Source organism: Myotis nattereri (genome assembly GCF_964212035.1).
Source record: "Myotis nattereri genome assembly, chromosome: 10".
In the NCBI taxonomy this organism is placed as follows: domain Eukaryota; kingdom Metazoa; phylum Chordata; class Mammalia; order Chiroptera; family Vespertilionidae; genus Myotis; species Myotis nattereri.
The window spans coordinates 39,409,534-39,426,744 of NC_138085.1; the positions used below are offsets into that span (position 1 = coordinate 39,409,534).

Sequence of the window (17,211 nt, forward strand, 5' to 3'; positions counted from 1 at the left end):
CTACCTCTTCCTGCCTTTCTACCTGGGATCCCCAGTTCCCACCTGCAGGCCCCTCCCTGTTTACTTCATATTCATGCCCCCTCCTCACTGTGTCTGGTCTGTCCTTGTGCTCAGGGGCCCCAGGCCCTCAGACCTGGCCTGCTTTTCCCAATAATAATGAGCGGTAGCCTCCATTATTAGGAGGGAAAAGGAGAGTAATTTATAATAAAATGTAATGTATATTGTAAAAATTTAATGCGTAAAGATTCAGGCTCCAATGGTGGGAAGTCCGAAACCAGGTGAAGGGTAGGTTGGCGCTCGGGGAGATTCCTGAGCCTCTCATGTCCCCCAGGTCGCTCCTTCAGTCACCCCGCACAGGTGGCTGACGGCTCCGTTGGCAGTTTAACCTAAGATTTTTCAAATATCTGATCTGGAGAGAGGAGGAGTGGCATCAGCCAGCGCCTGTGTCTGAGTACTTGTTATCCGCAAGGTGCTGTGCGCTCTGTGAGGGCTAAGAAGACAGGTGGGAACGACCTGGTTCTGCCCTCAACCTGCTTGTCCTAAGCCTGTGGATGAACCTGGAAGGTCCCGGGCAGCACACGCAGAGCTGCCGTGTGTCAAACACAGGCCGAGCGTGTGCTCCTGAGCTGGGAGGAAGGCCTCCTGCAGACCCTGGGACGCCCTCTGGGCTTAAAGGCCGGCAAAGTGGCTTCTGTAGAGAGAAGTACATTCCCATTCCCGTCGAGGGACCAGCACAGACAGAAGGGCACAAGAGGGAAAGCACAAACCTGTCCAGGACAGCGAGTGAGCCATCGGCTGAGACAGTGTGAGGTGGGGGTCATGCAGGGAAACCACAGAGATGAGCTGGGAGAGACGTCGGGCCAGACCAATGGAGAGTAGAGGCCTGCTACCCTGCAGGGGGCATGTGTAATGGCTACAGCGATTCAGGGACACCTGGCATTAGTAGACGGCGGGGCCTCTCTCTTCATGTGGTTTTTCTCCCACCCTGAGCCTTCTCACAGCACCGTGGCCTCTCGGTTCCAGAGGGTGAGAGCAGATGCCGCAAAGCTCCTTGGGGCCGCGGCTCAGAACCTGCTCAGAGCACTTCCTCTCCATCCTGTTGGTCTCAGCAGGCCCCGGGGAGCCCAGATTTAAAGGGCGGAGAAATAGACTGCACCTTTTGATGAGAACTGTCAGTGTCACATTGCAAAGGAGCGTGTACACGGGAGTCATGATTCGTTGGGGCATTGTCATTATGGCAAACCACCACGCTTCTCTTATCCACACATCCATTATAGCTGCAAGCATCTGTTTACTTCATTATGTATGTGCCTGAAATGTACACATTAAATTTTTAAAAAATGTTAAATTTTATTACAAATTACTCTCCTTTTATTCCTCCTTTTATTACACTTAGAGACATATGTGAATATATATGTGGGTATATACACATATGCATATATGTACACATAGGTACACTTATATGTATGTATATATGTTAAGAACATATACTGTATATGTATGTATATATAAATATGTGTATAGGAATATACATAAGAATATATCATATACATTCCTCCATATTTATACATATAAAATGGTTGCATGCCCTGGATTTTGGGCATCGGGGACACCAAAAGGGGAAGTGCCTGAAGCAGCTGACCCAAGAAGGGTCAAACAAGGGTGGGATATGAGCCCCAATATGTGAGAGGGTGTGTACAGGGATAGGAAAGGGAAGAGTACGTGTGCGACACTCTAGGAAGGAGGTGAGCTGAGCTGGGAGCGAGGCCTGCGGAGGAGGAGGAGGGCATCCCACCCTCTGCGCTTTTCCTCCGTGCGAACACAGCAGTGCATCCTAGAACACAAGTAAGAACACAGCTCAGCTTCTACTCTCCCAGCGGAGCCTCCTGTGGTCCTTCCTTAAAGCAACCTGCCTCCAGGAGCATCATTCTGTGGCTGGGCCATGGGGCAGAAAGGCTAGGGCCCCTCAGAGAGCAGGAGGGGCGTGTGGGCTGCCTAGGACTGCAGGGAGTGGGGGGGGGGGAGCGGGATGAGGGGGCACAGTTGACCCATGAGGATGGCCCTGACCCTTTCTCTCCTGTGCTTGGTCTCCAAGTACAACCCCCTTAACCTCACAGCGCTGGACTGGTCCCTGCTGAGCAAGAAGGAGTGTCTGAACTACGGTGGCCGCCTGCTCGGGAATTCCTGCCAGTTCATCCCAGACCTGGCACTCATGTCCTTCATCCTTTTCTTCGGGACGTACTCTATGACCCTGACCCTGAAAAAGTTCAAATTCAGCCGCTATTTTCCTACCAAGGTAAGCTCACCCTGCAGTTAGAAGGGGGCCTATAGTCAGACTGTTCACAAGATCTCCCTGAAAAAATTCTGACCCGCTCGCAGGATGGACACGTCAGCACTGGCTCACCGAGGTTTTTCAGGTTAACAGCGCAGACTTGGAGTCAGAGAGAGCTGGGTCCCCTTGTTGTTAAGGACCCTTGATAACACTTGGTATTGTCAGACTTTTGTCTTTAGCCTTTTTGGGTAGTAGTACCTCTGTGGTTTTTAAATGTCCATTTCTCTTATGTGTTGCAACTATCTTCTCACACTCTTTTATTGGCCTTTGTAACTTTCTTAATGATATCTTTTTATTAATAGAAATTATTAATTTTACTACAATCAAATATATCAAAATTTTCCTTGAGGAAAATATTGGACAGAAGATATTCTCTAATGTTATCTTCTAAAAGTTTTATTGTTTTCCTTTCATATTAGATCTATAATCTATCAGAATTGCTTTTGCAATATAGTATGAAATAGTATTTCTCTTTTTTTTAATAGATAGCCTATTATTCCAGCACTTTAAAAAAATCTTTCTTTCCCCCACTGCTCTCCAATGCTTCCTTTGCCATTTATCAAATTTCACACATGGTGAGGTCTATTTCTAGGTTCTTTATTCTGCTTCATTGGTTTATTTGGATGCCAATATCACAATCTTCACCATCGTATAATAAGTCTGTATATCTTACAGACCAACCTCTTTGTCCCTTTTTTCAATAATGCCTTGGCCTTTTGCATTTCTAAATAACTTTTAGAATCATCTTAAATTTCACCAAAATAAAAACTTATTGGAGTTTTGATAAGATTATATTGACTCTACATGTCAATTTGGGGGAAAATGACAACCTTCAAATTTTGAATCTTCTGATCCATGAATATAGTATACCTCACCATTTATTAAGATCTTGGTCCTTTCCATAATGTTTAAAATTAATTACATATGTTATTTTAATACCCGTTTTAAAGGGGAGTAGGAGGTACAGGGAATGAATTCATTGTGCCATACATAGCCTGCCCCTGCCCCTCCTAATTGCTTTCCCTATTGTTCGATGGAAACTGCTGTCTCTGAAGAGATACAAAAAGGGTGACAGGGTAGCTGGTGGTGTGGAAGGGCGGTCAGAGGGCAGGGAGATGAGGTCCAGAGCCTGGCCTAGGATGGGCCTCCTGAAACAGAGGAGCAAGAGGCCATGGACTCTTAGTGGAAAGAAGGTCTGAGGGTAGCCAGGGGCCCGGGTGGCAGAGCAACAATCTGTCACACATTTTTAGGAGCTAAGGTTTTCTTCAGAGTTCAGCCGTTGTCCTTACCAGCACTGTTGGGTGACCCAGTTCAGTCTGTCACACCAAAAGATGTCAGCGATGGCTGCCATGCCATGTGCATAACAACAGTTCCCACTTGGACTAATAAATGCCAAGCCCTTGGAATGCATCATGGCTCACTTATGCCAATGAGGTAGGTGCTATCCTTATCCTCACTAAACAGATGCGGAAACCGAGGCTCTGAGAGATGACATGCTTTCCCAAGATCACATAGCCAGTGAGGGCTGAGCCTAGGTCAAGCCCACGCTCGTAACCATCCTCCTCTTTGCTGCCTGGGAACTATATCCACCTGCAGGTGGGTGGCTATTTCAATCACTTGCTCATCTTTCTGCAGATCCGGGCCCTGGTAGCTGACTTTTCCATTGTCTTCTCCATCCTGTTGTTCTGTGGAATCGATGCCTGTTTCGGGCTGGAAACCCCCAAGCTGCATGTGCCCAGTGTCATCAAGGTTTGCTCTGGGCAGTAGCTCTGCTGCTCACCGGCTGCAGATCTGGTCCCCTCTACACTGATCCGACTGTCAGGACTCTCAGCCCAGTGACCCTGCGGGCTCTCTGTGCATGCTCCACCCTTCCTGTGCAGAACAGCCGCCCAGGGGAGACCCTTTGAGCTGAGGGGTTGGGGCCATATTCACAACGAAACCCCACTGTGTGGCCACAGGGTGGGAGGTGGTGGAATCTAGCTGAAGCCCTTGATTGCCACTTGAGGGCCTACAATTCCCTGACTCCTGGCAGTCCGCAGCTTGGTCGCCTGGGTTCTGTTGAAAATGACCCTTTAGAACAGTGATTCTCAAAGTGTGGTCCCAGACCAGCATCAGGAGAATCACTGCTTCACAAATTCCCCAGAGTCCATAGTTTGTGCCATTGCTTGTAGCTAAGCTTGAGTCCCACTACCTCCCAAGGAGCACCCTCCTTCTATATGAAGCTGGGAGGTACGGGTTCCAGAACTGGCCCTTCCTGACTTTGAGGGCTTGACCTTCACAATATCACTTCAAGGTTCTCCTAGGGAGCTTAAGCGCAGCCCATAAAACTGGTGTTGGTCTTGAAAATTAAAGCACCTCTTTCTCTTAAGTAAAACAAAAAATAAACCACAGCATAGATAACCCCTTATTCTCAATATGCATTGATGTTCAGTGTTTTACAGACAATTGTGTAATGCTCCCCAGACAGGTGACTTGAAGGAGAGCATCAGGCAGTGGGCCCATCAAATTTTTTATTCTTACCTGTTGGGCCTCATTTCTGCATCTTTTTAGTTTGCAATTAAGTGGTGGCTGCAAGCTCCCCCCCAACACTCTCTGCCTGTGCACCCCCCTGTTTCCTAACCAACCCCAGGCAGCTGCCACAATGATCTCCTTCCTTCCCAAATCTGTCTGCCTCTGGCTCTCTTTGTCCTAAAGTTGCAGGTGTCGATGTCTTTAAGAGAAAAGATTGCACTTGAAAAGAACCCCAGGTGGAAGCAGGAAGGCGGGAAGAGGGGGGCCCTGGGTGGCAAGTGCACTGGGACAAGGGAGAGAGGAAAGGGCCCTCTCTCTTTGCTCCACTAGCCCACAAGGGCAGACCGAGGCTGGTTCGTGGCCCCTTTTGGGAAGAACCCATGGTGGGTGTACCCAGCGAGCATCCTGCCCGCCCTGCTGGTGACCATCCTGATATTCATGGACCAGCAGATCACAGCTGTCATCGTCAACCGGAAGGAAAACAAGCTGAGGGTAAGGCTGGAGCTAGGAGCAGGGGCACAACCTCCCTCATTACACAAAGTCAGAAGGAACTAAGGGGACAGATGGTGAATCTGTCAAAATTCTGGGCCATTTCTGAAGCAATATATGAGGCCAGAAGACTGAGTTCTGGTTGGGGGAGAAATGTGACCTGCAAATGCAATAAGGTCCCCAGGGCCAGAGTGACTTAATCCAAAGACCAGGACCAAGTCCAGCGTGGGCCACTGGGCACCTTGCTTCTCCCAGGGAGACCCTCCAGCTCTGTGCCTCCTGACAGCGACCTTGGGAGTCAGAGCAGATCCTAACGGGATTTTGACCCAGAACCATGAGGCAGAGGAGCATCCTCAGCTCTTCTGGTTCCTGCAGCTCCCCACCCTGCCTCTGGGTCTGGGGAGATTCAGGCTACCCTCTCCCCCACCCCAATCTGGACCTCTCTAGGTTTGGTCTCGGGCCTGTCCCAGCCAGGGCCCCCATTCAGGAACTGCAGAGACATTGTGGCCACTCGTAGGAGCCCCTCTTCCCAAGGACCCAAGCCCAGGGCCTCTTCAAGTCTGAACACCCCTCTCCTCCCTCACCTGTGCCCCTTCCCTGGCTCACCAAACCCTGAGGCTGATGAGGCCTGAGCACTGCAGGATGGCAGCCCCTCAATGTTCCGTCTAGAGCAGTGGTTCTCACCCTTCCTAATGCTGCGACCCTTTAATACAGCTCCTCATGTTGTGGTGACCCCCAATTTCATTGTTACAAATTGAACATAATTAAAGGATAGTGATTAATCACAAAAACAATATGTAATTGTATATATGTTTTCTGATGGCCTTAGGCGACCCCTGTGAAAGGGTCGTTCAACCCCCAAAGGGGTCGTGACCCACAGGTTGAGAACCGCTGCTCTAGAAGGTCAAGGGGAGCCCTGAACCATGCTCCACCAAATGACTGCTTCGGGGAGATTTCTGTCTCACCCCCACCCTGCCAGCAACAGGCTCCTAGACAGCTTCTCCTCTCCTGCCCCTGCAGAAGGCTGCTGGCTACCACCTGGATCTGTTCTGGGTGGGCATCCTTATGGCCCTGTGCTCCTTCATGGGGCTCCCCTGGTACGTGGCGGCCACCGTCATCTCCATTGCCCACATCGACAGCCTCAAGATGGAAACGGAGACCAGTGCCCCAGGGGAGCAGCCCCAGTTCCTGGGGGTCAGGTAGGTGGGGCTCTGGGCCTGGGGAACCCCTAGCAGGAGTGGTCAGTTTGGGGGAGGGGAAGCAGGTTTCTTTTACCATCAAGTTATTTGGGCAAAAGAGGCCCCTGCTCTGACAGCTCAGGAGCCACATGGAGAGCAGTGGTATTCCTGAAGGGAGGGGGCGGGAGATGAAAATTCAGTTCTGAGTGATGCTTTTTGTCTCAGTGGATTCCAAGCACCACCATAGCCTGTATCCACACTCTCAGCTCTCGCCTATATGGGCCCCTCAAGAGCCCCACAGGCCACGTCTGACATGTCCCTTTGTCTCCTCTCCAAGACACCCTGCCCTCACTGTCCCCCAAAGCCCTCCTGTGGGCTTGGGTCCTGCTCCATCTCCATTCCCTCAGAGAGCCTTTCGGACCGCCCCCACTCCTGGGCTGTGGCCTGTGGCCTGTCACCTCTGTTCCTCTCATGCCCATGCCAGGTCCCTGACCTGTTTCAGACACAGAAGCACACCCTCCCCCTCTGAGGTTCTCCGGGGTGAGCCCACCCCACACACTGGCCTTCTCAGAAGTGGCTGTCCTCAGAGCCTTCCCCACTGCCCCAGGAGACCCCACTTGCCCACTCTGCCCAGAGTGAGACTTCTCTGGTCAGGGCAGAGTCCCCTCCCAGACCCCAGAGCCTCAGACAGCTGGGCCCAGAGCCCCCAGCTCCCACCTGCGCCATGTCTGGACCTGGGCACATGGGAACACCCACCTGCTCTCCCCCCCTCGGTCACACCTGCTCCGCCAGCAGCCAGGCCCCCTCCCCCCAATCCTCATTAATCATGCCCTACAAATGTGGGATCTTATTGTAGTCAAAGGGCAGGGTTAATAAGCACTTTATCTCCCATTTCATTCTCACAACAACCAGCCCCCAGGTGGTGCCATTATCTCTCTTCTACTGAGGTGAAGACATTTAGGGCCTGATGCCACACAACTAGTAAGCGGCAGAGCCCGCCTAAGTCTGTCTGGTTCAAGCACCCCCACTATTAGTCACTGCACTGGACAACCTCCCAAACACCCCTACAGAATACCCGCGCCTCTCCAGGCTCCCTCTCCTCGTGTGTGTGCTCAGCTGGGCCTTGAGCAGCAGGCTTACTCTCTGGAATGGGGGGACAAGGCAGAGGCCAGGGCCTTGGCCATAACCTGAGGTGCCCACAGAGGGTCATGGAATGGTCATGGAGCATCTCCCGGTCTACCTGACCATGTGCTCTTCTCTGCCAGGGAACAGAGAGTGACCGGCACCATCGTCTTCATCCTGACGGGAATCTCCGTCTTCCTGGCTCCTATCCTGAAGGTGAGGCCCTGTACCCTCCCCCAGGACCCCGTCTGCCTGGGAAACCACTGGCCTGATGCCCCAAAGGTGGGGCAGGGTCCCCACATGGCCCCTAAAAAGGCAGGATTCTATTAGGCCTAAGAGATGTTTCATCATCATCATTGCTTTCTGGAAAATTGTATCAGCAGCAGCAGCAGTCAGCCTCGCTGTTCTACCCACCCCGCCCAGGGTCCGCCTCACCTTTCTGTGAAACGCTTCCCTCAGAAAGTTCTGCCAAGGTCCATCGCTTAGATCAGGAGCTTCCTGAGCTGGTTGTGTGTCCATGTTGCTGTGTTTATGGCTCATGAGAGGCCTCCTTGCTTTAAAACTTGCAGGGAGGCTTCTCTGCGTGTTCGTGGGGCCAGTTTCCTGCGTTTCTGTTGCACGTATTGGGCACACAAGTGACTTTTCCAACTCAGCCTGGAGCTCCTCTTGCTCATGTCCCTCCAGAGCAGCTGGAAGAGACGAAATCAAACGGGAGTCCCTTCGGAGTGTGTCCTCACTCTGAGATGCTGGGGGTTAGGACTTCACATGAATTCTGGGGACACGGTTCCTCCCATAACACCTATCAGCGGCCCTTTCCCATAATCACGGCCCTCAAAGACTTTGCTGTCTTGAGTTCATCTTGGTTGTAGCTGCCCCATCTTATGCAGATATTTCCCCCTATGCATATCTCAGAACGACTCCTTCAGGGTGGCGGTGTGAAGAACAAAAACGGAAGAGCCACGAGGTTGATGGATTCCTTTGCCATGGAAAGTATTTCTAGCTTGAGAACTGGTGTTGTTCCTTTGCATTTTTACCTCGTTTCATAATTCGGCAAACATCTCCCAGGCCGTGTACTACAAACAGAAGGATGCCATGGCCCCACATTTCCTTTCTTTCAGCTCAAATCTCTTAGGTTTACAGCATATGGGTCCAAGCCATGCTTTATGTTCAAAAAATGAACACAGTCTAATTTCTTTTAAAAGAGAGGACGTTTGTTTGGTTAGATTTATTGACCTGCTGAAATAGTATCTAACCGTTGGGCATGGCACTGTGGTTCTCCCATGTCACATGCTCCAACACAAAAACCCCGGGAGTGAAGCAGAGCAGCCTGGCTCATGGTGGCGAGCCGCACGTGCAGCTAAAGTGAAAGGAAAGTAGAAACACAGCTTAGAGAGACCGTGGAGAAATACCTCCAAAGGCTTCTAAAGAGTCATAATGATGACTGCAGGACAGTCCAATGATATGATCCCATTGTTGAAAAAGTAAGCACTCTACCTGTGAGCACTAGTGGGGAGTTGGTGAATAGTGGTGGTTGGCATGTACATTGTTTTTCTTCTTGTTTCTTTATTTTTTTTATTTTTTTATATATATTTTATTGATTCTTCACAGAGAGGAAGGGAGAGGGACAGAGAGCTAGAAACATCGATGAAAGAGAAACACCGATCAGCTGCCTCCTGCACACTCCCCACTGGGGATGTGCCCGCAACCAAGGTACATGCCCTTGACCGGAATCGAACCCGGGACCCTCGAGTCCGCAGGCCGATGCTCTATCCTCTGAGCCAAACCGGTCAGGGCTCTTTTTTTAAAAAATATCTTTTTGTTGATTTCAGAGAGGAAGGGAGAGGGAGAGAGAGCTAGAAACATCCATGATGAGAGAGAATCATGGATTGGCTGCCTCCTGCGGGCCCCCGACTAGGGATCGAGCCCACAACTCGGGCATGTGCCCCAACCGGGAATCAAACCGTGACCTCCTGGTTCATAGGTGGACGGACGCTCAACTACTGAGCCATGCCGGCCGGGCTCTTCTTGTTTTCTTCATATGATTGTGTGTGATGCATGGATTTTGTTAGTCAGCAGGTACTTCCTGCTGATGTAGGTCTCTCACTAAAGGCCCCTAGCTCCCTACAAGCTGAGCAGCCCAGCTTCGGGCCCTCAGCGGGGACTTGAGGTGGGAAGGGACAGACAGGAATAAGCAGGGGGCTTTCTATGGAGCTTTCCCGTGTTCCAGAAGCTACATCTTCAGACCACATGGCTCTCCAGGACCCAAAGCTGGGGGCCAGGCTGGGGGAGCACTGCACACCAGACGGGCCACCCAGCTAGAGAAGGCGGCAGAAGAGCCCCAGACCTGCTCTCAGACCCTCAGGTCCTCCAGCCACCCAGCTCCTCCCGCCTGGGGGAAGCTGGGGCAGGCAGGCTGCCTCTGTGACCGGCAGACACTTTCATGCAGAACGGGGCAGCCCACAGCCTCTCTGCTCCCCTCTCTCGTTTCAGTACATCCCCATGCCCGTGCTGTACGGAGTCTTCCTCTACATGGGCGTGGCCTCCCTGAATGGCATCCAGGTAAGGCCTCCCCATGGGGTCAGCGCTCCAAGTCTGGGTCCATGTCACCAAGACCCCAAGTGCTCGCTTTCCCAGTTCAATGAAATAATAATGGTAATAATAAGACTACCATTTACTATGTGCCAAGTAAATAACTATACCGGGCATTTCATAGGTGTGATATCATTAAATCTGTATAGGTAGGCCCTCTGATACCGAGGCCCAGCATTCAAAACCCAGGTGGGGCTGACTCCAGGGAGCATTTCACTACACCTCTGACTCCTCTAGGGCAACTCTGGCAGAAGAACACAGTTCGTTTCATTCTTTTTTAAAATATATTTGTATTGATTTCAGAGAGGAAGGGAGCGGGCAAGAGACCTAGAAACATTGATGAAAATCATTAATCAGTTGCCTACTGCTCGCCCCCTACTGGGGATGAGCCTGCAAGCTGGGCATGTGCCCTGACCGAGAAGCAAACCCTGACCTCGAATCGAACCCTGACCTCCTGGATCATAGGTCGATGCTCAACCACTGAGCCACACAGGCCGGGCTTGTTCTTTATTTACCATGATATACCAGGATGTTTTGAATTATTTGTGTTGCAATTAAGTTGCATTTTCTTTGACTGTGGACGGTATTCATCTGTGGCCAGTTTCAGGGCCCAGCCCTCACTCAAGGCCCAAGCCCTCCCCTGAGCTCTTGCTGTGCAAGACCTCGCTGTATGTCCTCCTATACTTCCAGTTCTCTCTGTGCGTCCTTAACGCCTGACCAAGGGCTCCCTTCTATGAGGCCCCACTGTAGCACTGCGTCTCCCACCCCAAGCCCCCAGCAGGGCTCCCGGCCCCCCCTGCTGGCTGAGCCTCTGCCTCCTCGCCAGTTCTGGGAACGCTGCAAGCTCTTCCTGATGCCGGCCAAGCACCAGCCGGACCACGCCTTCCTGCGGCACGTGCCCCTGCGCCGGATCCACCTCTTCACTCTGGTGCAGATCCTCTGCCTGGCCGTGCTCTGGATCCTCAAGTCCACGGTGGCCGCCATCATCTTCCCAGTCATGGTAAGTGCGGTGGGGCCGGCTTCCCCTCCGGTTGGAGGTCCGCTCTCGCTTTCTCCTCCCTGATGGCCTGACTGGTCAGGCAGGCACAGAACAAGACTGGAGCTGTGAATCCAGGCCAGGTGGGGCGGGGCAGGTGGCGGGGAGGGCAGCGAAGGTGGTCTGTGCGGTGGTCAGACCCTGCAGTGGCCATTCGCACTCCCACCTCCACTCCACTCAGGTGGCAAAGCTCAGCGAGAGTGCAAACGCCACCCAACCACCCCTGCGCTGGGGCAGGATGGCGAAGCTGGGGCAGGATGGCGAAGCTGGGCAAGTGTGACAATGAGACTAAGGTCCCCACGGCTGACATTCAAACCAAGTGCAGAAGTAGATCTTGCTAAATAGATACCCTTTTGCCCTGGCTGGTTTGGCTCAGTGGATAGAGCTTCAGCCTGTGGACCAAAGGGTCCCGGGTTTGATTCCGGTCAAGGGCATGCATCTTGGTTGCAGGACCCTCCCCAGCCTGGGCCCTGGTTTTACCTGTGCAGGGGGCAACCAATCGATGTGTTTCTCTCACATTGATATTTCCCTCTCTTTTCTACTCTCTCTAAAACTCAATAGAAAGTTATCCTCAGGTAAGGAATAAAAAAAAAAAGCAAGAAACCCTTTCATCATTCAAACTAACTGAATTTGAGAAGCTAACTGGGGAGTGGGAAGAGCTAGAATCAGAGATAAAGAACTTCAAAGTCCAATGTCATTAACATAACATTTGGGGAAAGGACATTAGAGTTCTGTGACTATTTTGGCAAATTTTATGTAAGTTTAAAAGTACTCCAGCCGAAACCGGTTTGGCTCAGTGAATAGAGCGTCAGCCTGCCGACTGAAAGGTCCCAGGTTCGATTCCGGTCAAGGGCATGTACCTGGGTTGCGGGCACATCCCCAGTAGATGTGCAGGAGGCAGCTGATCGATGTTTCTCTCTCATCGATGTTTCTAACTCTCTATCTCTCTCCCTTCTTCTCTGTAAAAAATCAATAAAATATATTAAAAAATAAAAAAATAAAAATAAATAAAAGTACTCCAAAATAAGAAATAAAAAGAAGAAAAAAGCCAAAAACATGTTGTCTCTGGCTCCTAGATCAGCCCATCACAGGGAAGTGGCCCCAGGCCCGGGTGGGCCCCAAAGCCTGCAGGGCTGGCGCCGGGGCAGAGGGAGGACAGGAGTAGGATTTGAATGTGTCGTCCTGGGGGCTCCACGTAAGTGATTTTCGTTAGTGTCCCCCAGCACCCAGCAGTGTGTGATTTGATGCAAGCTTAAGTTTGAGGACCACCAATTTAAAGAATAACTGTAGTTCTCCGACCATGGCTGCCACCTGGCTCCCCACCTCAGCCATCGCAGGCTCTGTCCCTGTGGGTTCCGGGTAGGCATTGCCGCTGGGGAAAGCCAGGCAGGGTCCAAGGTGGGCAGCTGGTGCATAATGGCTGTGGGAGTTTCGAGATGGCTCCAAAGACATTGACCAGAAAACATCCTTGAACATGGCTGCTGAGGGGGAACGACTGTGCCCAAGTTTGGGGACCTGAGCCTTCCATTTTCTCCCAACTCCCACCGCAGATCCTGGGCCTCATCATTGTCCGAAGGCTGCTGGACCTCGTCTTCTCCCAGCACGATCTGGCCTGGATCGACAGCATCCTCCCAGAGAAGGAGAAAAAGGACACGAACAAGAAGAAAAAGAGAAGGAAAGGGCCCCATGAGGACAGTGACAAGGAGGTGGGGAGGATGTGAGGCTGGGCCTGGGGGGGGGATTGAGAGGCTCCCTCCACGTCAGCCGGGGCCGGGATGGGGTGGCTTCCCAGGCGGCCTGCAGCGGCCCAGTCCAGGATGGGCCGAGGCTTCTGCTAATCTTAGTCTGGGGGCTGAGAGCTTGTCTGTCTCTGTGACTGTCCTCAGGGTGGGCCGGGGTGAAGGAGCCCCCACCCAGGGAAACGTTGGCCATTATCAATAGCAGTGCAGTCCCCTAAGGCAGAGGCCAGCAAACTGTGGCTCGGGAGCCACATGCGGCTCTTTGGCCCTTTGAGTGTGGCTCTTCCCCAAAATACCACGTGCGGGCGCGCATGTACAGTGCGATTGAAACTTTGTGGCCCATGTGCAGAAGTTGGTATTTTGTGGAAGAGCCACACTCAAGGGGCCAAAGAGCCGCATGTGGCTCGGGAGCCGCAGTTTGCCAACCACTGCCCTAAGGGAACAGGGCAAAGCCTGGCACCATCACAGAGGTTGTAAGGACTGACCTCCAAAAAATGGAGCGGGTGGCAGGGGTGGGGCGGTTCCAATGGGAGCTCACTAGGAGACTGGACTCCGGACAGACAGGAGGACTGGGGACAAGGTTTGCTCAGTCCTGCCCCTAGGGTGTCAGGGCGGGAGGTGGGGAAGAGGCCCAGTCCTCACTGAGAATGGCTCCCTTCCCCAGATGCCCACAACCACTGGGTTGCCCTGACTACTCCTCCCTTTTCCCATTCTCCTCCCATCCCACCCCCCAAACACTTAGGGAGTCAACAGACAAGAAGCCAGTCCAGAACTTACAGTAAGTCACAAAATGCTCAGGAGAAAGATCGTCTAGTTCAAGTGCTCATTACAGATGATGTAACTGTCCCCCAAAGGGAAGTGATTCACCCAAGATGGACATAGAGCTAAATACCTTAGAGGGAATTAAGACAGTCACTCCTGACTTTGCATCTGGTCACTCCAGTATACCAAGCTGCCCATGACATCTCCTAATACCAGGCCTGGCTACCCTTCTCCCAGTTTGACCCAAAACCACATCCCTGCATCATCCTTGTATTGTTCTCCTAGTGATCTTGCCTTTTGCAGGTCAAAACTCTTCTTAGGTAAATCCTTGCTGAGTGATTGGTGTTGATTCAACCACCTTCTGATGGAAGTGAGGGCCCTAAACTCCCCTGGTCCTCAATTCCTATCCTCGTCCAGGAAGGAAAGGGGCCCATCATTCACTCATGTTTTTCGTTGATGGTTTAGACAATTTCCAAAGATAGGTTCTAAGAACAAGGAAACCAAGTCCAAGTGCCTTTTAAAGACAAATACTATTCTTTCAGATTCATTCAATAAATACTTGAATGGCCACCATGTGCCCCGGACTATTCCAGGGTTGGGGGAAAATCTCTGGATTACATGATATATTCAATGAAAAAACAGGATTCAATTTACACAAATTCATTTTACACACACCTGGAGGCGAGGATGGCACTTTGCACACTGTGGATGCATGTATTTCCCATTTTGGCCAGAAAGGCAGCGCTGTTGTATTGGTGTTCATCAGCTTTTCCCACTGTTTCTCTCCAGCCCCAGTTCCCTCCTCCCTCCGTTATAAAGATTCCCATGGAAAGTGTCCAAACAGATCCCCAAAATGGTATCCACTGCACTTCCAGTAAGTAAAACACATGGTGTCTCTCTCCTCCTTACTAACCCTCCGCTTCAAGGAACTTCCATCTCTAGTTCAGGGAATCTGTGGTCTTAGATGTTAGAGGACCACTGTGCTAGGCAGACCGTTTCTTGGTGATTGCTGAGATGATTGAGAGCTCAAATCCAAACTGAGTTGTCCTTTATTTTACATATTTAATATACATTTATTGATTTCAGAGAGTAAGGGAGAGAGATAGAAACATCAGAATCATTCACCGGCTGCCTCCTACATGCCCCACACAGGGTGGTGGTGATGGGTGGGGGTGATTGAATCCACAACCCAGGCATGTGTCCTGACTGGGAACCAAAACGTGACCTCCTGGTTCCTAGGCTGATGCTCACCCACTGAGCCACGCTGGCCCAGTGAGTTGTCCTTTAGCAAAACAGGTAGCATCGCATTTGGAGTATAACTTAGGTCACAGTAGTTGGGCTGATTCTGTACAAATTGCATCTTCCACCCGCTGAAAGGGAGGCTTCCTGCTCCCAGCCTCAGCTCCCTATTGGCAGACAGTCCTGTCATTGAGACAAGACAGCTTGAGATCCCAACCTGAGTCCAGACCCTGTTGCTCCTAATATAGAGCTTGCCACTTTCCTCAAAGACCAGGTTAGGGATCCTGCCAGCCCCCTCAAGAGCTTCCCATCACACCCTCCATCAGAGATACTTCGACTTCCTGTTTCCCCACTTCCTATTTGTATGGTTCTATCACCCTTTCTCGCTCTTCCCTGGCCCTCCCCATACCTCCCACCCACCTAACCTGGCTGAGCCGTCTAATGAAGGAATAACTAACCCACCCATCTTAGCGAGGGCCCTGTATCCCTCTTGTGCAGTGTTGGCCATGGGGCCAGAGAATAGAAAGGAGACGAAATGGGTAAGGGAAGCACTGGAAAAAGGATCTCCTCCAGGGGAGTCCTCAAACCTGCTCCACATCTGACATTTTAATTTCCCTGCCAGGAAAACGATCCTCCAGCTGGAGTTACTCATTCTGATTCTTCCTTCAGTGACTCAGAACCTGATCGAAGGTAATAGCCATGAAGTGTACTCCTCGGGGGTTGGATAAGAAACTAAACGATGGCCAGGAAGGTTGAGGGACTAGGATCTCCCAGCCTAGCCAGTGTCTCAGTAAAAGGCCTTTGTTTTGTGGTCCACCGAGGAGAGAAAGGCCGACAGTCCTGATCGTTGGGTGTCCAGTAACAAACCTGTCCTCTTAGTGACATAAAAACATGATTATAACACACAAAGGTATTCAATTTTACAAGAGGAAATTATTATAAAATATTAGGTAAAACGAAAATGGAAAGTAAATACTGAAAAATAGAAAACAACACAGAGGAAAAGCAGATATGGCTTAAGTACTGTCTGTTATGGACAGCCAGGCTAAGGGAACTCTAAGGGTCCAAGCATCGGGTAACCTAATACGCTGTGCAATCAAAGAACAGCATGGTTAATTAGCAGGTCAGAAAGGGTGTCAAGGAAAGCTAACTAAATACCAAAGAGCAGGTGGAGACAGGAACAGTCCAGAAAGTATTCAAGACCTGGTTTCCAGGAGCCCCAGGCCAACAAGGCGGCTCCTACCTGATCTCAGTGAGCGCCACCCGTGCAGAAAGCGGGGCTGCTTGATGGCTGAAAACGACGGGGCGCAAACGCGGAAAAGAACAGTTCAGAGGCAGGCGAGTCGGCCTCGGCTATGACTAGGGAAGCTGGCAGGGCCAGTCCCACTCTTACACTGTGCCCTGACCTGGGCAGAAACCCCTCGGTACTGGGTCAAACAGGGAAGGCACAGGCTACCCAGTCTGGAGGCAGATAACCCCCCACTCACATGGCATTCTCTCAGGGGGTTTAAGAAACACATACGTGATCTTCTGAGCTGTAAGTCAGAACTGCTATCGCATGCCCAGCTGAAAAGACACGTCACCAGGACTGGCCTCCCTCAGCGGCTGGTCCAGGGCTGTTCCAGCCCGGGAGTGTCACATGCCCAAGTACATCTCCGCCTGCCGTCTCACCCCGCCTCCCCAGCCCAGGCTCTTCTACCCTTGGCCACTGACCTTTATATATAAACGTGTTAGAAGAGCAATCTGTCCACCCTGATTTGCTTTCACTTTAGCCTCCACTAAATTGAATCTCTAATTGCCCCGAGTTCAGTCAGTGGAAAGAAAATTTGGACCAAGATAGGGCATTTCAAAAACCCTGTTAAGTTATACAAAGCATGGGACAGATTTGGTAACTGGCAGTGGCACCTCCCAACTACACGGGTGTTTTACCGCATCTGTGAAGGCAGAGACCACCAAGTAGCAGGATTCCGTTTCAATGAGGAAAAAGGCTCAGCAACATGATCTGATTTAACAAAGGTTAGCATCATAAGCTACCAGGCAGGATGCTTATGCCCTGGGGATACAGAAAGGCATGTGGACAGGGAGACCCAGCACCTTGTGCCAAGAACAATGGAGGAACGGTGTAAGGGCCGATGTGCCTTACCTGGAGCACCTGGGAAAGATACACAGGAGTCCACTAGCCACTAGAGCAGTGGTTCTCAGCCTTGGCTGCAC

General features: G+C 51.3%; 1 protein-coding gene across 1 annotated transcript in view; it reads left to right on the forward strand.

Annotated features, from left to right (window-relative positions):
* Positions 1-17,211, forward strand: part of SLC4A5 (solute carrier family 4 member 5) — a 50,959-nt gene that overhangs the window by 31,150 nt on the left and 2,598 nt on the right. The window contains exons 14-22 of the mRNA XM_081100808.1: positions 2,096-2,296; positions 3,968-4,081; positions 5,174-5,335; positions 6,353-6,531; positions 7,776-7,848; positions 10,123-10,191; positions 11,048-11,221; positions 12,808-12,963; positions 15,620-15,687. Of these exons, the coding sequence (XP_080956934.1) occupies positions 2,096-2,296; positions 3,968-4,081; positions 5,174-5,335; positions 6,353-6,531; positions 7,776-7,848; positions 10,123-10,191; positions 11,048-11,221; positions 12,808-12,963; positions 15,620-15,687 (1,196 nt within the window). The remainder of the gene's footprint in view (positions 1-2,095; positions 2,297-3,967; positions 4,082-5,173; positions 5,336-6,352; positions 6,532-7,775; positions 7,849-10,122; positions 10,192-11,047; positions 11,222-12,807; positions 12,964-15,619; positions 15,688-17,211) is intronic.